The sequence below is a fragment of the Canis lupus genome, chromosome 2 (genome assembly GCF_048164855.1).
Source record: "Canis lupus baileyi chromosome 2, mCanLup2.hap1, whole genome shotgun sequence".
NCBI lineage: Eukaryota > Metazoa > Chordata > Mammalia > Carnivora > Canidae > Canis > Canis lupus.
In genome coordinates this window covers 21,479,877-21,504,165 of record NC_132839.1, presented here as the reverse complement: position 1 = coordinate 21,504,165, position 24,289 = coordinate 21,479,877, and the positions used below count along the sequence as shown (strand labels likewise).

Here is a 24,289-nt window from a genome sequence, read left to right as displayed (position 1 = left end):
TTTGGAAATAAAATGTTAGGAAACAGAACATCTTAAATCTTGAAGTGACTAGCTTAGCTCTTTCATGTGCTAATTAGTATGCCATAATGCAATAAAATTTGGTTATTAGCAGGAACAGTCTTTGAAAACATCCCTTTGATATTTGTACATTCCATAAGTGTGCATAAAATTTGCATCAAAATTTGCATCTTTATCTATGTGAGTAAACTTCAGCATTGCAGAAACTTATTTAACTGTAAGGAAAAAATGAGGGGGCAGCATTTTTGGAAAAAAGTAACAAAAAATTTAGCTGAAACAAAAAAGGGAAGATCTTAAGAATAATAAAAGTTCATTATTTACATTACAGAATATACATCTCAAACCTAATTTTAAAAACATATCAGATATAAAACTTAATGAAGTAAAAAATATTAACACTTGAGAAAGCAAAACTGATGTTTAAACTTCTATGAAATGATTACCTGTTTCAAGTCCAAATTCCAGATAGTTTTCTGTCACAATCAAGACTGCCATTGCTTTCACAAAGAAAAAAAATCCAAAGGTAACACAGACTGATCTTTCACCACCATCTTCTACTTTAAAATAGTGTGTAGTTAATGAAAATAGAACTTTGCTGCAGAAGAAAAAGTTCAGGAAAAACCACACGTAACTTCATGAGAGTTAAATACAACCATCTTTACGGGAATTGAACTTCAATAAAATCTGACTACCACATTTATTTTGATTCTACAGCATGCTTATCTACATGGTGCCCTTTGGATAGAAGTGAAAAACTACTGAAAATCTGATTAGTCTTCCAGGAAATAAGACATAAAAACAAAGCAAATTTTAGCGAAGTTTATAACATTTTTAAATTATTGCAAAGTGCACATATACACGTGAAACTGTAACTAGGAAAAGAATGTATTTGTTTTATCGGACTCCAATTTTACTAGGAGGTTATTTTAGTAATTTTATGAAATAGATTCTCAGTGACATGAAAAACCAAGGTAGAGTTATTTTAGGAAACTACCTTTCCTTGGGCATGTTTTTCAAGTAACTTATATTTAGAATTAAACACACCCACACACACAACAGAAATCATCTGTACATCATCCAATAATTCAAAATTTGAGAATTACTTATAGCCACTGGCAAGCTGTGGTACCTGGTATCATCATTTCAAGGATCACCATTAAACAAAAAACTACAAAAATAAGTTCCAGTTGAGTACTCAAAACAGCCAAAGGTTCAACATGCTCACCTATTAAAAAAATTAAAATGCTTTTATCTTACATAAACATTTTAGATTATTTTATCTGAACTCCTCCACTCCTCCAACTAATTGATCAAATCAAGATCAAACCTGTGGATGATGCAAGGCTAGAACCCACATTTCCATTACATGAAATTGTTCTTGAAAGCATAAACCTGCCAAACAAAATAATAAGGTGCTTGGCCAGAAACAAACAAGAGAAAATCTAGAAAAGTTAACTTCTATATCAACTGTATGTCAAGCATGGAAAATAGTAACAGCTGTCACTTAGTACTTGCAAGTGCCAAGCATTACCAATTAACCAATTTCATACTCACACAGCCAACTATTATCATTACTTCACAGATTTTAAAACTGTGGCACAGAAAATTCAAGTAACTTGCCCAAGATCACACAGTTTAATTAGAGGAAGTAGGGTTTAAATCTAGGTGGTCTGGATCCAGAGTGTTCACTTAACAACTTATTATACTGCCTCTGCTACTGTATACAGTACCTAAGTTATGTGGTAGTTCAGCAGTAACACATGAAACCTTCTAAAAATAGAGCTGCCATGACAGAGTGAATAGTTCAAACACTCTCATGATCAGAAGAATCCTTCTTCACGGAAAGCTGGGAAAGGATACCAACTCTCATCCTTACTTCTTAAAAAGAAGCTGTCTTTTTTTTGCCCTATTTAAAAATGGTTAATAAACTTACTACCCCTTCTCTTTTTTTTTTTTTTTTCCGGATACTATCTAGGATACTGAATATCCTAAAGTAAGCCAACTTAAAGGTAATAAGGATAGTTGACTTTTTGGCATTTTTCAAGCGAAACTTGAAATAAATCTCTCCTAGAATGTGAAGTCCATTAAATCAAAGATTGTCTCTTGTTCAATGCTGTAGCTGGAGTGCCAAGAAAAATGCCTGGCACACAGGAGGTACTCAATCAATGAAGGAATTTTGCCATAGAAATAATGTTTTTATGGCAGTTTAGGTAAGCTAAAATAGTATTAATTTCTATGCTTTAAGGGTAAATCGATCTTTTGAAGAATGGTATCAAATTCGACACTATTCCTCGGGATAATATACTCAAAGAAAAAAAAACACTCAATGTAGAAAATGTTTTAGTCTAAAGATCTGGTTTTATTATTGGTAATAACAAAAATATAAATTATTTACCACCCATGGTCATAAATTTAAAAGACTGCCTGGGTTTTTATAAAGGTAGTGGCTTCCTTTTCTTAAGGCCTTTGTGGTGGATAGTTCCCCCCTTTAAAATGTAAATAAATAAATGAAGGAAGGAAGGAAGTATAGGAATAGCTCATCTTACCCACCTATTCTAGAGTAACCAGGCCCCCAGAACAATGTGTGATGGAAAGTATTTTATTAACACCCTATACTATATTCAGCTCATTTTTCAGTATCATCCTTTTCCTGCCATTTACTATTCTCATCTGTTATTTCCACTCCAGCTATTCTCTTTTCACATAAATCTCTCTTCTTTATCTTAAATACCATAATGCAAGATAAATACTTTTTGTTTCCCTAATTATTAGTAATGGTGTTATTTTCTTTTGAAAACCATGGTCCTGTAAGCCAAATTGTAGACAAAATGAACTCTCCTAGGCTAATATTGCCAGGGAAGAGGCCATTTATAGCATTACTTCTCTAAAAAAAAATATTTCTAAGCATATTAGAATACAATCTACACATTAGTTTGTGGAGATACTACCTACAAATCGCTATACTAGAAACTGATTTCAACTTTTTAATATAATTCTTCATAGGTTATAATATTTATGCTACATTCTATAAATAAAACACCTGATTTGCTTCAAAGCTACATCCAGATAATGAAAACCCAGATAATAACCCCTGAACTTTTTTATTAAAAAGACTTCTGCATGTTATCATATTTACTATAGTGAATACCTGCTTTAGGATATATATATATATATATAAACAAACACCAGAATACACATACAGAACTTCAGCAAACACCTTCTGAAGCCATTTGCGAGGTAGTCTAAGCATCTTCTTTATATCCTCCATAACTCAGGTTAAATATATGCTGGTTAAGTATTTGAATAAATTACTTTTTTTTTATATACAGATTTTATGTATTTATTTGAGAGAAAGTGAGAGAGCACAAACAGGAGGAGCTGCAGACAGAAGGAGAGGGAGAAGCAGGCTCCCTGCTCAGCAGGAAGCCTTGACTTAGGGCTCAATCCCAGGACCCTGAGATCATGACCTGAGCCAAAGGCAGACACTTAACCAATGGAGGTACTCTGGTGCCCCTGACCAAATTACTTCTTTAATGTTAAAAAAAAAAAATACTAATAAGCATATGCCATTAGTTTACAATTATGAACCTCCAGCAAATATTCAGCACCCTATCACAAAGTTACCTTGCTCAATTTATCTCTGCAGTACTCTGGTTACAGAACAAGAAAGAAATCTGAAACTCTACTCAAGTAAAAAACAACCTACACAATAATAGATGTCAGTTTCCATGATATTGAGCACTAAGGGGTGAGGGGTAACTAAATTATTTTTCTAAATCTTCAAGTCTTATACATCTGTAAAACCAACAACCTCTGCAATTTACAGTAAGAATTCCAGGAGTGATACTTACATTGCAGTTACTTTCCAATGTAATATTTTGTGATATTCCATCTGTTACTCATTCACAATTCTCCCTAAAATCAGCTAACATTATATCAGCTAACAAGTTTTCCCTAAACATATTTGTCAATCTTTTTCCTACTTTGGCTAATGGCTACTAACTTATTTACATGCAGTAGGAGTAGATCACTTCATTGCAAAAGTTGGCATGATTTTGTAATATTCAGCTTAAGGAGGACTGTCAAATTGATAGGATGTCAATTTCAATTAAAATGACTAATGAGGGTTTAACAAAGCACAGTTAGGTTCCACATCATTTTAAAATGTAATATGAATTGTTTTTAACTTTTCTACAACTAAATCATTACATATATCTTACCACTACTTTTTTCTTCACTTCCGTAATAATATATTCATTTCAGAGTTTTTGCATTTATACTAGTATCAAAGACAAACACTGGTAATCTATAGTTGCTTAAAGTATAGAGACTTTTGCGGGGGGGGGGGGGGGGGAGACTATATACCCAAGATAGGGCCTGACAGTAATCAAAAGTCTCCAGTGAGGGGAAATAAAGGCAAAAACTGCCCCGTCATCAGTGCAAGCCTATGCCATTAACTTGGGTGAAATATATATTGTTTGTAATGAAAGATGCTTCTGAGAGGAAGCACACCTGTGTGTGCATGCAGGAAAAAAGCATTACAAAGCATTAACCTAAACTACTTTGCATAATCTAAGCTTGTGGGACAGTTTGCTAATTAACAAAAGTAACGAACACATTGTGGTTTAAATTTACATTATAATTTAGTTTTTAGTAGTTCAAATTACTAAATACCACAGACTTCTCTGCTTAAAACATCCTTCAGAGAAAAAACAAAGATTGCTTACTTAATTTACATTACACATGTAAGATTCTACTATACAATTTTTTAAATAGTGCAGTTATAAAAGCATAACCTCATTATATCTATGATTAAGTGACATTAATCACTTTACTAAGAGCTGAAACCAGGTTAAGTGTAAGCATTATGAAAGCAAATAATAAAAAAAAAAAGACTTTTTCAATAAATAGGACTACTGAAGCTTTTCACCCTGCAAATCATTGTTTTTCTTATAATGTAGTAGAGAATCTATCTCTGAGCACATATTCTAAGAAAGCAAATTAGGAACAATTTTACAAGTCTTTTAAACTTCATCCTAACTTTTAGCATTCAAGGAATGAAACACAAAACACTGTTTAAGACTGATGATGAAATTCTAGAATACAGATGCTCCAATTTTTCTCTAGTCTAGGATATTCTGATTCCGTTCATTGAACTCTTCTCCAAAACTTAAAAAAAAAAAAAAGAAATGACTCTGGTGACTCATTTTAGGAGTATCAAACACTATAGGTCTATCTCTTGACATTATAACGAAGAGCTTACACACTGGGAAAGAATAAGGAAAACCAGAGTAAGATTAAAAACCAAAATACAACCCACCTCCCTCACCACCAAATCACAATTGAACTGCTTTTGAGATTTGCTATGATCTCTCTCATTGCCTAAGGGCCCTAAGCCCAGGCTGGAAAACCATGGCTTCATTTTTACTAAAAATGGATACAAGAAACTAGAGACAATTTCCAACTCCTTCACTTACAATAAAAAGCAAAACAACATCTTAGCCAAAAGTGGTATCAAATGACCAAAATGAAATTTCTCAAATATTACACCCACTGCAATACTTTGTTACCACAAAATAATTTCAAAATATGTCAACCTTCAATGGAAAAAAACAAAAAACAAAATTAGATGCAATCTAATCCAGGCAGGAAGCCTAATATTCCTCATATCACTACCTAAAGTGTTATATCTCTGCATCTACAATTCATATTGAATACCAGATGATTCTTACTATTCAGTCCCATATTAGAATAAAACCTTCCCATAACCCACAGTGTAAAAAACACATACGTTATTCAGAAATGTAATATTACGATATGACTAACAAACATTATGGTCAAGTTTTCATTCAACAATCCCCAAGCCTCCACTTAAATCAGAATGGTATATTTACCACCTCCTAAATGTAACAGCTATAGTGTCTTAGATCACAACCTATTATCTGAACTACCTTATTCCCTTCCTCCTACCTACTCAAGCTCCACATCCTTTATGAAGCTTACCACTAACTCTCCAGCCCGGACATCCTGTCTTCTGAACTCCTAGCAATCACAACTATAATTCACCTGCTATGTATGTCATATGCTTTTTTCTTTTTTTAAAAAAAGTAGGCTCCACATCCAGTGTGGAGCCCAACATAGGGCTTGAACTCACAGTCCTCAGGATCAAGACCTGAGCTGAGATCAGGAATTGGATGCTAATATGACTGAGTCAGCCAGGCTCCCCCCTCTATCATATGCTATCGTGAACTATAGTGTAACATAGATGGGAAGAAAGTATTCTCTAGATCTAGGCTGCCTGCCTGAATCTTGGTTCTACTCTTACAATGTGATCCTCCCTACATAAACTTAATTAAGCTCTCTGTGTCTCCAATTTCTTCAGTTGTAAATGCAATTAATACATCTACAACCTCAGAGGGCTCCTTTGAATATTAAAGATTTCACCCTGAACTTTATGGTCAACTAATATTCGATAAAGGAGGAAAGACTATCCATTGGAAGAAAGACAGTCTCTTCAATAAATAGTGCTGGGAAAATTGGACATCCACATGCAGAAGAATGAAACTAGACCACTCTCTTTCACCATACACAAAGATAAACTCAAAATGGATGAAAGATCTTTTTTTTTTTATTTTTTTTTTAAATTTACTTATGATAGTCACACAGGGAGAGAGAGAGAGAGAGAGAGAGAGGCAGAGACACAGGCAGAGGGAGAAGCAGGCTCCATGCACCGGGAGCCCGACGTGGGACTTGATCCCAGGTTTCCAGGATTGCGCCCTGGGCCAAAGGCAGGTGCCAAACCACTGCGCCACCCAGGGATCCCGGATGAAAGATCTTAATGTGAGACAAGATCCCATCAAAATCCTAAGAAGAACACAGGCAACACCCTTTTTGACTCGGCCACAGTAACTTCTTGCAAGATACATCCACGAAGGCAAAAGAAACAAAAGTAAAAATGAACTATTGGGACTTCATCAAGATAAGAAGCTTTTGCACAGCAAAGGATACTGTCAACAAAACTCAAAGACAACCTACAGAATGGGAGAAGATATTTGCAAATGACATATCAGATAAAGGGCTAGTTTCCAAGATCTATAAAGAACTTATTAAACTCAACACCAAAGAAACAAACAATCCAATCATGAAATGGGCAAAAGACATGAACAGAAATCTCACAGAGGAAGACATAGACATGGCCAACATGCATATGAGAAAATGCTCTGCATCACTTGCCATCAGGGAAATACAAATCAAAACCACAACGAGATACCACCTCACACCAGTGAGAATGGGGCAAATTAACAAGGCAGGAAACAACAAATGTTGGAGAGGATGCGGAGAAAAGGGAACCCTCTTACACTGTTGGTGAGAATGTGAACTGGTGCAGCCACTCTGGAAAACTGTGTGGAGGTTCCTCAAAGAATTAAAAATAGACCTCCCCTATGACCCAGCAATTGCACTGTTGGGGATTTACCCCAAAGATACAGATGCAATGAAACGCCTGGACACCTGCACCCCGATATTTATAGCAGCAATGTCCACAATAGCCAAGCTGTGGAAGGAGCCTCGGTGTCCAACGAAAGATGAATGGATAAAGAAGATGTGGTTTATGTATACAATGGAATATTACTCAGCCATTAGAAATGACAAATACCCACCATTTGCTTCAACGTGGATGGAACTGGAGGGTATTATGCTGAGTGAAGTAAGTAAGTCGGAGAAGGACAAACATTATATGTTCTCATTCATGTAGGGAATATAAATAATAGTGAAAGGGAATATAAGGGAAGGGAGAAGAAATGTGTGGGAAATATCAGAAAGGGAGACAGAACGTAAAGACTGCTAACTCTGGGAAACAAACTAGGGGGGTTGAAGGGGAGGAGGGCAGGGGGTGGGAGTGATTGGGTGACGGGCACTGGGGGTTATTCTGTATGTTGGTAAATTGAACACCAATAAAAAAAAAAGATTTCTTTGTAATTTTTAGCAAAAACCATGTTTTCTATGTAACAGAATAAAATCCTGAACTTTCAATACCAAAAAGATAGTATGGGAATGTATATAAGGTCAAACAGATTATATAATGATAAAAGAACTTAGTTAATTTTACTTCATATACAATTCCCAGTTATGTTTAAACTTTTTTAATCTTTTTCCATGAAAATCTAAGTTAGGAGGTACAGTAATCTACAAAACACAGCAGTGTTAGGTCAGGCTGGAAACAGGCATGAGTTGACTTCTACTTAAATAGAAATTGGATGCCCAACTCTCCACTCCCTGTGCAGCCAGGTAACAAACTTCACTGTGACTCCAGCAGAAGATGAAGATTTGGCCTCTGAAGGAACTCTGAATGTGAAGTAGAGAATTTAGATGAAGGTAACTGTACTGAAATCAGAATAAATGAAAGCCTGGATAATCAGAAGTGTTCTCGCCTTCCAAACATGTGCAGCAGATTCACACACTCAGGCAAGGAGATTAGATTCTCTTCTAGAGAAACCAAAAAGCCCCAAATAAAAAACCAATAAATAACAACATTATGGTCTACCCGTAACAAAACTAGCTTCAACATTACCAAGTTTTAATTTCCAGGAAAGCTAAGCAAGCCCTACTTACATACAGTTTCCAATTCACTTGTAGTGTCTCTGACTCTTAAACATGGAGGAAAAGCCTGGAATCCACAGACATTAAAGCAAAGATCAGAAAACTTTGTTAACAGATAGTAAATATTCTAGGCTTTGTGGACCATCAACGTCTCTGTAGCATATTCTTCTTTTTAATTTCTTTAAATAACCCTTTAAAACGTTAAAAACCATTCTCTGCTCAAGAGCTAAGACAGGATTTAACTCCGATGCAGCAGGCCAGTTTATCAATCCCTGTATTAGAGTGTAGCATCTTATGCAAAAGAGAAAAAAAAAAGCATTGGAGAAAAAGTAACTTGGAAGAAAGAAAGATGATACAAGCAGAATAAAAAAATTTTTACATGTAGGTTTTTATACACAGATATCTACATATAAGATATATCTGTATTTCATAAGGCTAACCAAAAACCAATAGAACACACAAAACAAATTTTAAAAGATTTGAAAGATAAAGTTGAGGAAAGTTCTATCAAGCTGAAAGCGTGACAAAAAGAGAGACCAATCTAAGAGGTACAGTATCTGACTAACAAAAGTAATAGACAGAAAGAGAACAGGTGGTGGAGAGATTACAAAAGAGAATAAGTTATCAAAGACATCATAAAAGATATTTCCAAACGCAAAGTTTCCAAATTAAAATAGCCTACCAAAAGCCCAGCACAAAAGAATGAAAAAAAGATTTCCAACAGAGTCCGTGATCACAAATCTTCAGAACCAAAGATTGTAAAAACTTCCTAAGAAAAATAAAATCATATGCAAAAGATTCCATATCATGACACTGTACTTCTGAAAAGTCAAGTTTGAGATTGAGAACAATGAAGTACTGTCTTCAGAATTATGAAGAAAAATATCGACGACCTGAAATTCTATATTTAGGTTAATGAGTACAGAATTAAGACACTTTCAAGACTGCAGTCTAAAACTAGTTACCGTGCATGCTCACTTTGGCAGAAAGCTCCACCAAAATATCTGAGCAAACCAAGAAAGTGAAAAATACTGAGTTCTGGAAATGGGAGATTAAACTTGGGAGAAAGGCAAAGAGAATTCCAAGATGATAACAAAAATAAGTCCCAGGAAGATGGGTATCTTGTAGGCCTGAGGGCAATCCCTCCAGGTAAAAGCTAGAGAATGGAGGTTTCCGGGAAGGATATCCTCACATGGAAGGAAGAGGGTGGGTGAACATATACAAGTTATAAGCAACCTTGTGGAAAACAATATGGAAAAGCAAGTGGAATTAATACAAAAATAATAATAATAAATGCAAAGAAGTGAATTTTTAAAAATTAATGAAAAAATGACAAAAGAAGCTATAGCACCTTATAATGTACACATATGAATAATATTTACATAGGTATAATAATCACTGAATATTGACACTTTTCAGTAAAACTGTAAATTAATTAAATTAAGAACATAAAGGAGAAGCACAGAGGATGCCATAATTTAAGAACGGAAAAATCCTCACCTATCAGAATTGTCGAAGTAACAGTAGTGTATTATATTCAGAAATACAAAAAATATTTTTAAAGGAAGATTTTTTTTTAAGATTTTATTTATTCATGAGAGAGAGAGAGGGGGGGGGGGGCAGGCAGAGACACAGGCAGAGAAGCAGGCTCCATGCAGGGAGCCCAACGTGGGACTTGATCCCGGGTCTCCAGGATCAGGCCTTGGGCCAAAGGCGGCGCTAAACCACTGAGCCACCCGGGCTGCCCCAGAAATACAAAAATTTTTTAAAGCCAAAATAACCAGCTAAAACAGGAGAAGTGGCAAGGAGGTTCAGGAAGCAGACTCCGTTTTTAATACGTTAAGTACTTTTGTCTATATAACCTATGTGTATATATTATTTGACAGAAGTTAACATTTTAAGAAATTCAATCTAGGTTTTAATAAAGTCTTGATCTACTACATACCCTCAACTCCAGAAAAAAGTACATTACGTCCTGGAGTTTAACAGAACCTAATCAACTATGAACCCACAGCCTAAAGCACGTATGTATATTTTACTAACCTTTCAATCTCATGCACTGAAATTATTTCCATATCTTATTAAAATATAGTGAAATGTTAACAGTAATTAATATTAATCAACTGTTAGAAATGTTTCGATGCTATGAAACACTAGCATCATAAAACTGTATGATTTCAATACACTCTAATCATCCACTGGCACAGACCTGCTGTATACACAACCCAGAAGAGAACAGAACAAATATTTAACCTATTTTATAAGAAGTAAACAGGCAGCTTTTCCAAGAGTTCTACTCTCCCTCCAAAAGAAAAAGACCTGAGTATTTTCCAGCAATACAGGACCTAAAAGTTTGTTCCTGGCCAGAAGAATTTTGTAAAGATTTGCTGAACCAACTCAAGTCTAACCTGGGGTTTCATTTTGTAGAATCTTCATGTTTCTTTTTTTTTTTTTTTCTTATAAAGACTTCATTTATTTATTCATGAGAGACACAAAAGGAGAGAGACAGAGACACAGGCAGAGGGAGAAGCAGGCTCCATGCAGGGAGCCCGATGCGGGACTCAATCCCGGGTCTCCAGGATCACGTTCCTGGCTGAAGGCGGTGCTAAACGCTAAGCCACCGGGGCTGCCCAAATCTTCATGTTTCAACTCAAAACTCAACTGCTTGTTTTACCAAACTTTTAGAGCAATGTGCATTTTATTCAACAAATATATAATGAGTCCAAAGTTATTAAGTAGTGTATAGTAGTAGACTAAAGAAAAACTTCCTATGAAGACAAAGACTTTTGTTAGCATTTGACATAACAGAATATAAAACCAGCTTATTTTTTTAAGCCAGGAGAAACCTACATTGTGATATCCCATTTAGAGTTCCTCACTGACAAATGTGGTAACTTTATTTTGAGATCATTTACAGAGACTGTCTATACTAGCTAACATAGTAACAAAGTTTTTTGTTGAGCTACTTATCAAATTTCTCTAATACCTACATAAATTATTTTGAAATAAGAAAAATCCTTTTATGCTCTAATCCCATGAATATGCTTATTAACCATAAGTCATTTATATAGAAAAATAATAGACTATACCTGAAATACTACAGGAATGGCTTTCAAAATGCAATTTCTTTTAGTTTCTTTAAATCTGTTCTTGCTTCATAAATTGTCCACAATTTACAAGTAAGATATACTTACTTTTGTCCTTTCATAAATAAATATAACCTGATAATGTATACCAAAAAAATTAGGCTTCTATTTACTGACAAGTATAGCAAAAAACACTAGGTAAAGACACAGCATTTCCTGATTTAGGATTTAATGGAAATAATAGTCAAGTACTTTATGAGTAAACTCTTCTGCTACCTTTATCTCGCTATTATTTTCACAGATCATTCTAGAAGTTAGGCTTTCATAAAGATTATTGTATTAGTAAATATTCTAAACTGCATATGCAAAACTACCAATGCAAGTAGTCATTTTTTTTTTTCTTTTCCTTTTTATAATTCCTCAGTCCCAGATGAATGAGCCACATACTTTAAGGGCTTATTTTGCTTTAGATTACAAAATCTTAACCCCTGAAATGAAAAGAACATTAGGGATGGAATAAATTTTTTTCTGCCACATGGCTGACATTTTTAAAGTTCTAATTTAATATCAACATTTTTCACAACTAGAATTAGACAACTGTAACATGCAAATACCAAAATTTCAACCAAAACTTCAACAGGTAAGAAAAGTCAAAGACAAGTGGTAAGATTTAACAAGTAGGAAATTTTAAATATATTTATCTTTGAGCTGGCGAAAAGAGCTTTTAAATGATGAATAGGCTTAATTTTTAGATCTAAAATGGGAAATTTCTCTCACATCTAGGATAACAACTTAAAGAATATCTACTTACCAAGACACTGTTTCAATTTAGTTTCTACTTATATTGTTTTAAAGACTCAATTCCCATATTAAGAAAAGGTTTTCTATACCCTAACATCTTGAAATTACCTGAAGATATTTATAATGCTTTTTTTGAGAAGGAAAATAGAGATCACATTATAAGTATTTTGTTCACAACACACAAATCTAATGGATAAAACCTAAGAATAAACACAGATTTTCAGAGGTTTCTCAAAACTTTTTCATAAAATTCACGATTACCTTAAAAAAAAAAAAAGATTTATTTATTTATTTATTTATTTATTTATTTATTTGAGAGAGAGAGAGAGAGAGAGAGAAACCACAAGCAGCGGGAGCTGCAGGCAGAGGAAGAGGGAGCAGGCTCCCCACAGAGCATGAAGCCCAATGTGGGGCTCAATACCAGGACCCCCGAATCATGACCTGAGCCAAAGGAGACACTTAACTAACTGAGCCACCTGGGCGCCCCTGATTATCCTTTTTAAAATAGATTGTGTTTCCACTCAACTAAGTTATTTTCATGTAAACTCAAAGTTTTCTACTCTGTGAAAGATTATAGTCTTGTTTTCGTGACCACTAACAATAAAACATTTTTTCCTATTCAAATAGCTAACCCTATTACATCTATTTTTATATAAAAAGCAACCAAAATACTCAAAGCACACTGTACTTTGCATTCTCACTGCAAAGAAACCTATAAACTATACCAAGAATCTGCTACAGTACATATACTATAATGAAAAGTACATTAATCCTTATAACCTCTCAAGTAAAATCTTTCTAAAAAGAATTGATCCTGTCTTCCAACTTAAAAAATACAATTAACTTGGACAACTTAAACTTAAATTTTTTTTTTTATTTTTTAGAGAAGGTTCAATTACTTTAAAGAGAAAAGAAACTGAACTTAAATTTCTCTCAGATTTTTTTCTCTTTTTTTTTTCTCTCAGATTTAAGCAAAAACTATTATGTATGTTTAAAATTTGTCCCACAAAAGTTTACAGCCACCATTAACCTAACCAGATGGTGGAAGAGAACAACAGTCATAGATTTTTTAAAAGCACAAAACATAGGTTTTATTTAAAAATAAAAGCAAGCAAACAAAAAACTATTAACTAATCTTCTGTACTAAAATAAAGCAAAACAATGAAGATTATCCTTAAATTTTTAGATGTAGGAAGAAAATTATCACTTCCTAGCTAAAAGGGAAAAAAAGTCTTAATTATAAATTAATGAGCCAGAAATACTGGTTTTATCTCCCAAAGTAAATTCTCTTCATAACTCTAGGTTTCTGATCTGAAAGGCAAAAAATTTGGCAATATTGGTATCACAGAAGATCTCCAAAAGAAATAATCTTTGAAACATCATGCTATGTACAAATTTTTAACTGAGTACTTTGGCTTAGATTCAATTGCTTTTACTCTGTTCCTTTCTCACCAGGAGACTTGATAGCTTACGCAGTTCACCTCAGGGTTTTAGTGTTTCATTTTTCTTATTGATATGAAGCAGAACATTTTGTAAAGTAAGAATACAGTCATTTAGAATCCTTTAAGGTACAGAAAAGGTGACCATGTTGTGCTAAGTTTGCTTTGGTTGTCTATTTCCTACAGCAAACAAATGCAGCATTTAAGGTGCACACTTTAATTTACAAATCTACATATAGAATTGAATATTTAATACAGAAAACCTTAGAATTTATTTCCATTTAAACCATTCCCAACTTTTCACATTGTATGAAATTTGCATGTCTGGCAACCAAAGCAAATTAAAAATTTTAAGCATAGCCTTAAAAACATACATAATAGGGTTTTGTACCTTAAACTATCCACATTGTAAAATACAAGCAGTGTGGAAATGTGACTAATGATCCAGTCCTTTAACCAAATATAATAGGACTACTGAGAAGCTTTATCATTCTTTGTAGAATAGCTTTCTTCTCACTCAAATTCACGTAATTGACTCAATATTACTCTGTGATACAGCTTATTTGTAAGAAAAGGTTCTTTGAAAAAAAAAAAATCCATAGATTGGTAGAAGTAAAACTTTTAAAAATTAAAATATAAAGGATTACTGAATTTTTTGTAAGCATCATTTTTACCTTTTGCTTTTCCTTTATTCATAAATGAAAATGATACACTTTACATTATAAAATCAGTAAACATTTCTCCACTGACTCTAAGACTTCACAGGCCATCATGCAGGAGAGACAATTTACAACTGTTCCATCCTCACTTTAAGGCTTTCTTTACCCTTTATCTTCCCCATACCATGTAATTTGGCATAAATGGACCTGGAACACACACACTTGGTCAAATAAGGTGGTTAGAATTATAAATGGGCAAGGGAGTAAAGCTGAAAATTAGTTAGGGTTTAGGAGTGAGACCAGAAGGTATGATAGCTGAGATGCATGTACAACATTGCTGAAACAATACACAGCTATGACAAGAGGCAGGCCAGTTTTACATATAAGAGTTGAAGATTTCAGTGTCACACATTAAAAAAAAAAAGAAAAGAAAAAACCTCATTCCTGTGCTTTTTAGAACTTTCAAGATTCTGTAGAAGTTATAACTGTGGTTCTATGTAAGGATGTCAAATAAAACGGATGGGGAGGAAAAAAAAAATGACCATGAAATAGAACAGTTTTCCTCCTTACTTTTAAGTGAACCAATTATTTAAGTTTATACATGTCTAAATTTGGGACCATTTTAACAAAGGACAATTTATCAGTAACAACTGCAGAGAATTTCTGAATCAACTGATGTATGTGTGACTCTGGAATTAAGTGGAGCTATTGTCCTATGTAATCAATGGAGACATGTGTTTGACTAATAAGTAGGCACATACAATAAGAAAATAAAGAGAAGCCAGGCAGAGGTCATTGCAGTTATACACTGTTCATATGGCGTGAAAAGCAAACCAGATATGTTATAACTAAGATAAAAGGCTATAAACAGACTCCTCCCTGGTGTTAAATCTGGATAGCTGGCATTGAATTCTGGTTTCCTGCATACCACAGAAGGCAGTAGGTCATTTTCTCACATGCCACAAGTTTGAAGGGGAATCACGTACCTAAACATACACACAATTCTACTTTCCTTCTTCTTCTCTATCCCCTTTGTGGAGGGTTAAAGTTGGCAGAAAATAGCTTTGATTCTAAAGCCCTTCAGCACTTTCTGTCTTCTCTAGGATGGCGAGACAGCCAGCTACCAGATTCCCGCAGAGATGCTATTGTTTGGTGCATTTCACGAGTGCACTACTTAAAACTAAGGAGAGGCAGTTCAGTACTGAAGACTGTGTGGGACCTTTGCTCTCACATTATTAGGCATTACTGAGTGAAATGAAAGATGAAATTTATTCACATAAACAATAATCTGAGTAGCTGGGAAGAGGTACATTTTTCTAATTTCTCTGGTAAATTGGAATTAAGAATTATATAACATTAAATAAAACTGGGTATCAAATATGCATTTCTACATAAATACCACAAACACCATTTCAATATCAGACCATCAACCATGATGAAAATTAAGACAGGAACATTCCAAAATAAGCAATATTTCAGAAAACATGAGAACTCAAAGTATGAAATAAACAACAAGGCATGTAGTCAGCTAGTGCTAATTATCAAGTTAAGATATTTTTAGTGTGTTTATATAACTTGACATCTATGGTTGGGTCTTTATTCTGACTGCACAGTATTTTTACATATTTAATACTATAGAATTAAAAAGTAATATTCTAACTGCTTCAACTAAATCTCCTCTTAAAATCAGTATAGCATGAGATACCCAGGGATGCTCCTCAATTGACGCATATGATCAGTATTTCTATCCAGCAGAATACATACTTGGTGAAGATGTCAACTCTTAAAGACTTTGTTCTGGCTCTTCTGGTCTACATTATACCTCAATCAATCCAAAAGCATCAATAAGGAGCACACCGGTGTTGAATGTCAAATCATATCATATTTAAAATAGTATCCACTTGTAGTTTTAAAAGTTCAGTAGTCTATAGTTAAATATAAAAGATACAGGATATACATTTATTCTGCTTAATCCCAAAATCTGACTAACCATATAGCAAAGAAACGAAAGGCCATCAAAAACAAAGAATAGGAAAAGTTGACAGTTTCTAGAAAAGCAATGTCAACAAAAGTTTGGAAGACAGTCTGAATAGATGGACAACCACTAACTGATTTAAGCTTCTGTTTACTCTGCTCTGCTGGGTGTACAAGGGAGAAACCCAGTAAAAAGAAAGCCAACTCATTCATCAGCTCTGGAAAAGTAAGGAAATGAGAGATAGAGGGGACCTTTGAAGGAAAGGTTGCAGAACAAATGAAAATCAGATGACAGATTGAACGTCTATAATAGCAGTAATCAGACTTGGCAGATCTTGTCTCGCCTAATCATACAGATTAGGTCAGGGCCTTTCCCCAACTCTGGCAGAACCTAGAAGAAATACTATCTAAAGATGTTATATCAGAAAAGATTGGGCTTGGGGAGTACCATGCAAACCCCAGGGTGACAAAGACCTGAAAACAAGGGGCAGAGAGGGACCTCAGACATGCATTTAATTAATGCCTGTACATGAAATGCTAAGTCTCTGAACCTTCTCCAATCAGTATCCGTAACACTGGCTGTCAGACTTATACCCCAAAAATGAAAAAATGGACAATTCTTGTTGGAGAAAATGATAGACCCCAAAACCTGCACACACTGATATCCAAAAGTCCCCTCAAGGATAATGTAAGGTCCCTACTCAGTCACCTACAAAAAAGGCCACCAATCAACAAGTTCCAGCTACTTGCACAAAACTTCTGTTTTTTAAATGCCTCTTCCTTGAATATAATAAACAGATAATCAAAGGTCATGAGACATTTAAGAACAATCTCTAACAGGACAATGATTCAAGTAAAAAATGGAGGGGGATACTCAGAAAATAACACAAGGTACAAATTAAAAGATACTAATATACTTGAACTAAAACGATATTAGACATCCATGACACAAGAATGCTAGGAAAACAGAACATCCAAAAGTCTTAAAAAAAACTGTTTTAATTGATATAAAAAATTCAACAGAAGGGTTAAGAGAGTAAATTAAGAGAAAAATCAAGAAAACACAGTAAGATAAATGGAAAAAGGGAGATATATTAAAAAACCATTCAAAGAACATGTCATTACTAAGAGTCCCTGAAAAAGATGACAGAAAACAGAATTTTATCAGAGAATCAATATAAAACTTCTGGATAAAAATAGCAGATTGAGCACATCCAGTGACTTCTGGTCTCTCCCTAATCCCCACCAAAATGACAGTATAAAGGAATTTGTTTTAAGTACATAAATACAATGAACGAGAAGAAAAAAGCAGTAAAATTCCTCTAAAAAAATGACATTACTGTATTTATAAGACAAGGTGAATTGGTAATGATCAATGATAGATGACAAGCCAGGAAGATGTGCCAAGTCCTCACTGACAGAGTGAAACGGCAACAGTTAAAGCCTAAAACTAACATCAAGCACGAGCTTTGTACCCACAGAGAAATAACAGCTGTAAACATCAAACAAAAAGGAGCTGTCTCTGAAAAGGCAGAAATGGAAGAGGAAATGTTTAATTTTAATAGAAGGGGGGAAACTGCCCAGTAATAAAGGATGAGTTCCCCAGATTTAAAAGCTAAACCTAGAATTTAACATAATTAATAATGAAAACTTCAGAACACCAAAAGAGAAAAGCATCTGGAGGGTGTATGGGAGGGGAAAGGGAGGCAAACGCCAAGAGCAAGAAGGCATCTACTTTCTCAAGAGCCTTCAAAAGTCCCAGGAAAAAATGCTTTTTTCTTTCTTTTTTTAAAGAATTTATTTATTCATGAGATACCGAGGGGGGGGAGGAGAGAGAGAGAGAAAGAGAGAGAATGAGGTAGAAACACAGGCAGAGGAAGAAGCAGGCTCCATGCAGGGTGCCTGATACGGGACTCAGTCCTGGGACTCCAGGATCACGTCCTGGGCCGAAGGTAGATGCTCAACCACTGAGACACCCAGGGATCCCTACTATTTCTTTCTTAGAATTTGTATTGAGCCAAACTATCAACCGAGTATTAGGGAAAAAAAAATAATTTCAGGCATGTAAGATTTCAAAAGTAAAAACCATGGCATCCCTTTCCAGGACACTATAGGAGAATGCACTCTGACAAAGGGCTGTAAAGCAAGGAAGAACACATGTTGTGATCCAAAAAAAGGCATAGAGAATTCTTAGGAAGACAGTGAAGAAAACCCCAGGTTAACAGCTATGCAGTAAGTTTACACAATTGAGAGCTCCAGAGGATACTCCCATGGCAAAACAAATAGAAATGATGTACTTTAACTACTGAGGTTTAGATTTCTTCAAAAAAGTTTAGCATATTTAACAAGATTAAAAAATTGTTCCAGTAAGGTGATAAATAGCTATAATATTTTCATTGGTATCACTAAAACTGACTGATGATTTGGTAAAACATTTGTTTCCTTACTATTTTGGGAGAACAGAAGGAAGAAAAAGGAAGGGGGAGAAAGGTGTAATAATCTACAATTAAAGAAACATCATTATTACATATTTATACATAAAGAAGAAAATCTTGGAATACATAAAACAAGGTAAAGTGGTTCCTCTGTGATATGAAATTCACAAAAGAAAGCAAAGGCAAGGAACTGGCATCTTTTCTTGAATTTCATTTTTTAAACTATCTACCTCTACTTCGAAAGTCTTTTCTATTAAGTAAAGAGGATTTCAACAACAAAAAAATATTCTCCAATGATCTAAAGTTTTTTCGAATCAGAGACAAGATCTAATTGTGTTAGCTATAAAAGGAGTAAAAACTTATAAATTAATATCAATGATGTTTTGAAGGATACACTGCAAAAGATAAAACAAGCAGGCACCAGACTAAGCTGATATTCATTTCCTGTGTGGGCTTCATAAAATTGTAGTAGACTTCAGTTACTAGATACACAACTGTAGCAGCCACTGTGAAATCCACCAGCCACTGGTATTCTGGAAAATAATGCAACGCTGAAAAATAAAGGTTAAAAATAATAGTTTACTTAAACTTTCATAAATAAATAGCTAAGGAGGATTATCTGTAATTAACTAAACATGCTAGACTTTATTTACTTGTTGATATGCAATGTAAGGTTTATAAATACAAGAATCAAAAAATGCAGGAAACAGATTAAGAATGTTGATGCTTAAAATTTAATTTTAATACTTCCTAAATTTTTTTAAACCTGGAGTAATTACCAAAAATTATTTAAACTATTGTTAAAAATATATGATTGCAAAATGATCTGGTATCTTCTCAGCTGATTATCTGTTTTTTACAGAAATTAAAAATCAAGTATGGGATGCTTGGATGGCTCAGTAGTTGAGCATCTGCCTTCAGCTCAGGGCGTGATCCTGGAGTCCTGGGATTTATAGATTTAGAAATCTTTATAAATAAATAAATAAATATCAAGTTTTGGTTCTTTTTTTTTTTTTTTAAGATTTTATTTATTTATTCATGAGAGACAGAGAGAGACAGAGAGAGAGAGGAGGGGGCAGAGACACAGGCAGAGGGAGAAGCAGGCTCCACGCAGGGAGCCCAACATGGGACTTGATCCTGGGTCTCCAGGATCATGCCATGGGCTGAAGGCAGCGCTAAACCACTGAGCCACCCAGGCTGCCCAGGTTTTTGTTTTTGTTTTTGTTTTTTTTAAAGATTGTTTTTACTTATTTTACAGAGAGAGAAAGCATGAGCTGTGAGAGGAGCAGGAGAGGGAGACAACATCCAGTAGACTCTGCACGGACTACAGAGCCTGACTCAGGGTTCATTCAGTCCTACAACCCGGAGAGCACGATCTGCGCCAGAACTGAGAGTCAGATATTCAATTAATGGAGCCTCAAGATTTTTTTAAAGAATCTAAAGTATGATACTTTAACTTGAGGACATAACTTGGTGTACAAAGAGAAGTTTACTTATACTTTTCATTTCTGTGAAGTAGGAGAGTTGAACTTTGCCAGTTATTAACTGCATGCACTAAAGGAGGATTAATAATTCTGTGATTTAATCAGATTAAAATAACAATAAATACACTTTTTATTCCCTCGTATGTTCCTGCAAGAAAAACTGATGAAATGCCTGTCGATTTTCCATAAAACCATATCCCTTCCAACAAAGGGTTTGCATTAAAATTAGCATTCTCTGATAGTAAGTATGATTCCATCTCCCTTTTCATCTCAGATATTCTGGTTTACTTTTACTTGAGTACAGTCCAAAGTATCAGCATCATTTTGTAGAAGATGTTTTGAAATGTGGGAATAAGTCACACACATAAACAGTAATTTCTATGTTCCCATTGGTACATAATAAAATGATCTACATTGTTATAAAAAATTTTATTTGTAAAATATAATATCTGAGAATATTTTAAAATCATGCATTCACAGAAAAACTATTTTGAAAATAAAATACCACTCAAAGCATAACTTATTTAAAATATCAAAACAAACCAATTAAACTTACATTTCTATAAGACAGCAAAAATTCTACATCCTTTTATGATTGGGTAAGTTTTTAATATGCTTCAAGTTATTTTAACTGTTAGGTTTTTTTGTTTTTGGTGATAAATATAATAGCTTATGAACATCAAGTCTAAAGATTTACCCTCAAGTAGTTGAAAGAGTCTCACGCTCTAGTCACATCACTTCTCCTCTAATAATCACCCTTTACAATGACTTTCCAGACAGGGAAATGGGTAGAATAGACAGATAAACAAATATCCATTTGGGTATACAAATATCCATTTATCTAAATGAGTAGACAATATCAATAATTTTAGGCTTTCAATTTTTATTAATAACTGAATTAAGTGTTCCAATTCTTCATGCCCACATTCACAGAGGCTTCCTCCAGGGAATTCACTCAGAGCAAACAGCCAAGTGACATATCAAATATTTTTGTGTTTTAAAAGGTTCTTATAATCAATAGCTAATACAAATTAAGACACACTTTAAAGATACTTAGTGGGATAACAATAATATATACACATTCAACAAAAGTACAAATTATACATATGCTTGGCTATATATTTAACACAAGTATTATATTCTTTTTCTATTCAATAATATAATTAACTATGTGCCTTTTATTAGGCTACTGGAATCAAAAGAAAACTCAGAGTTCATCAAGCCTCGTGGTTTGCCTTAAGCTCATGAGTGTACCTTAAATTTAGGGAGAAAACCCATTACTTTTACCTAAACACACATACTTAGCATCCATTCACAAATGATTACATAAACATAAATAAAACATCTCCCCATTATTCTATTCTTGAAATTATGTGGCCAGTTGTTAAACTAGTGCCATTTGCAATTAGTTTTAAAACTGTACAAATGAAACAATATATTGAGTAAGTTGTGTGCTAAGGCCTTAATTTAAATCTTTTTTTTTAAATTTTATTTATTTATTCATGAGAGATACAGAGAGAGAGAGAGAAAGGCAGAGGGAGAAGCAGGGTCCATGCAGGGAGCCCGATGCAGGACTGGATCCTGGGACTCCAGGATCATGCCCTGGGCTGAAGACAGCTCTAAACTGCTGAGCCACCCAATCTCCAATTAAAATCTTCTTAGGTTCATTACCAATTGCCTAGTTCTAACCGGCTCTACCACATTTGGTGTGTAAACCATACCAAATTAAATATTTAACTCTAGGAGTTCAAAGAGTTAAAAAAAAAAAAAAAAAGTCCATTACAGTTACATATCTCACAGAACTGGAAGGTTAGTAAAAGTAAAGCATTTAAAACAATGCCTGGTAAATACTCACATTTAAGCCATTAATAAAGCTAATAAGCTGGTAATTAACTATTTAACATCAGTTATTAGAAAAGACAAAAATTTGCATTAGAAATTAGGGAGAATGTGTATATATTCTTGTATTTACACATCTGTGAACATTTTATACAAGTAAGTCCACATAAAAGATTAGTAAACTAATGTGACAGTCAAAAAGTCAAAGTGCTTTCAAGTATTTTAAATTTTGCATGAAAAATAATTAAAAAGAAAAAAGAGGATGATATAACCAGTCCCAACACAGTTGTAATGATACTGATTTATACTGTTCCTCGTTGACATTTTTGGGTTCCAGGACACTCTTTGTATATATATATATACACACATACATAAAAAAAAAAAATCTTAAAAAAAAAATCTTTGTAAATATAGAATCAACTTTCAAATATCTTGAAGCCATTTTGTATCACTAAATAATTCTACATGAGATGCTACATGAATCTACTAAGGTTTTTCAAGGGTGGTTATGACTTAGCCCATGAAGGACCAATTACATAATGATATTTGTACATTACCAAAATTATTTTTTAATGTTATTTTTATTCTTCACTTACCATGTAAACCATTATTTCTCAAACCTGATCAAAAGTCAGAACCACTAAGAGCATTTAAAAAAAAACACAAATTCAAATGAGGAGATGAGTACTACGTGTTACACTATATGTTAGCAAATTGAATTTAAATAAATTAAAAAAAAAACAACAATAACAAACAAGAACAAAAACACAAATTCCCAGAACCCACTCTATATTTACTGGATCTCCAGGGGTAGAAATGAAGAATCTTTCTTTTCAAAGAGCTGCTCAAGTGATTCTGATGGTCAGGTTTGAGAATCAGTATCACCTTAGATGCCACTCTCTTAGAGGATTCAAATAATTTCACATAAATTTTAAATATAAAATCATTATAGTTAGGGATCCCTGGGTGGTGCAGCGGTTTGGCGCCTGCCTTTGGCCCAGGGCGTGATCCTGGAGACCTGGGATCGAATCCCACATCGGGCTCCCGGTGCATGGAGCCTGCTTCTCCCTCTGCCTGTGTCTCTGCCTCTCTCTCTCTCTATCATAAATAAATAAAAATTAAAAAAAAAATCATTATAGTTATTATACCATTAAAACATTGGGATATAGGCGGAAAAAACTACATAACCTAACAGAGATATCCTGTAAGTAAGAGTAAATCCTGAATAAGTTTTCTGATTCCTATCTATTTCATTTCTCTAAAGTCATTTTCCTTTCTACTAAACATAAGCATAAAGTTCAGTCTTGTAAGTACAGGTAATTAAACACAAACACACAAATGCATTTCTGCAAGCCACATCATAGAAGGAGCAGAATGGTATATAAGGTAAGAAGTCTAGAATTCGAAATAATGAAAAGTGACTGTGATCTCAACATAAAATAGAAACTGTGCAACAAACATGTAAGTCAGCCTCTTCTGAAAAATGGGAAAAATAATCCTTAGTACAGGTTAGGTGAATAGAAAAAAAAATTCAATTCAGTGAAGTCATTTTGAGCTTCTAAGTTCTGAAAAAGATTTCATATTCTATAAAATGGACTTAAAGATTAAAAACCAAACAATAAATCTAGCCACAATAGATAAAATGAAACTTTCACTTAGCATAGTATAAAATTGAGATTTACAGAACATTTTATCAAGATTTCCCTTACCTAAAGTATCCACTTCTGTAACTGACTTTGTTTCTAGATGGAGGTCAATATCCTTTGGAATAGTTAGTGGCTTACTTTCAATGTGACCATTATATTTCCTATAAAAAATGAGACAAAAGACACAAAAAACAAGTTACCTATACTGTTATCTAAGTGCTTCTATCGACTAATCACAAATGGGGTTTTAAATTTCACAGTAAAAAAAAGAATTTCTAATATTTCAGCAAAAAGGAGGTAAAATATAGTC

General features: G+C 34.0%; 1 protein-coding gene and 1 long non-coding RNA gene across 17 annotated transcripts in view; one reads left to right on the top strand and one right to left on the bottom strand.

The window, feature by feature from the left end:
• Nucleotides 1-20,637, top strand: part of LOC140613975 (uncharacterized) — a 60,733-nt gene extending 40,096 nt beyond the window's left edge. For both annotated transcript variants that reach the window (XR_012014888.1, XR_012014889.1), the window contains exon 3: nucleotides 20,269-20,637. This is a non-coding gene — a long non-coding RNA (uncharacterized lncRNA). The remainder of the gene's footprint in view (nucleotides 1-20,268) is intronic.
• Nucleotides 1-24,289, bottom strand: part of TMEM161B (transmembrane protein 161B) — a 68,248-nt gene that overhangs the window by 9,619 nt on the left and 34,340 nt on the right. For 14 of the 15 annotated variants that reach the window (XM_072792554.1, XM_072792489.1, XM_072792509.1 and 11 more), the window contains 3 exons: nucleotides 24,043-24,140; nucleotides 19,405-19,561; nucleotides 462-613 (listed from right to left, as the gene is read on the bottom strand). In XM_072792554.1, coding sequence (XP_072648655.1) covers nucleotides 462-613; nucleotides 19,405-19,561; nucleotides 24,043-24,140 — 407 coding nt within the window. Of the gene's footprint in view, nucleotides 1-461; nucleotides 614-19,404; nucleotides 19,562-24,042; nucleotides 24,141-24,289 lie in introns of those variants that run through there. The other variant, XM_072792609.1, reaches the window with a different exon arrangement.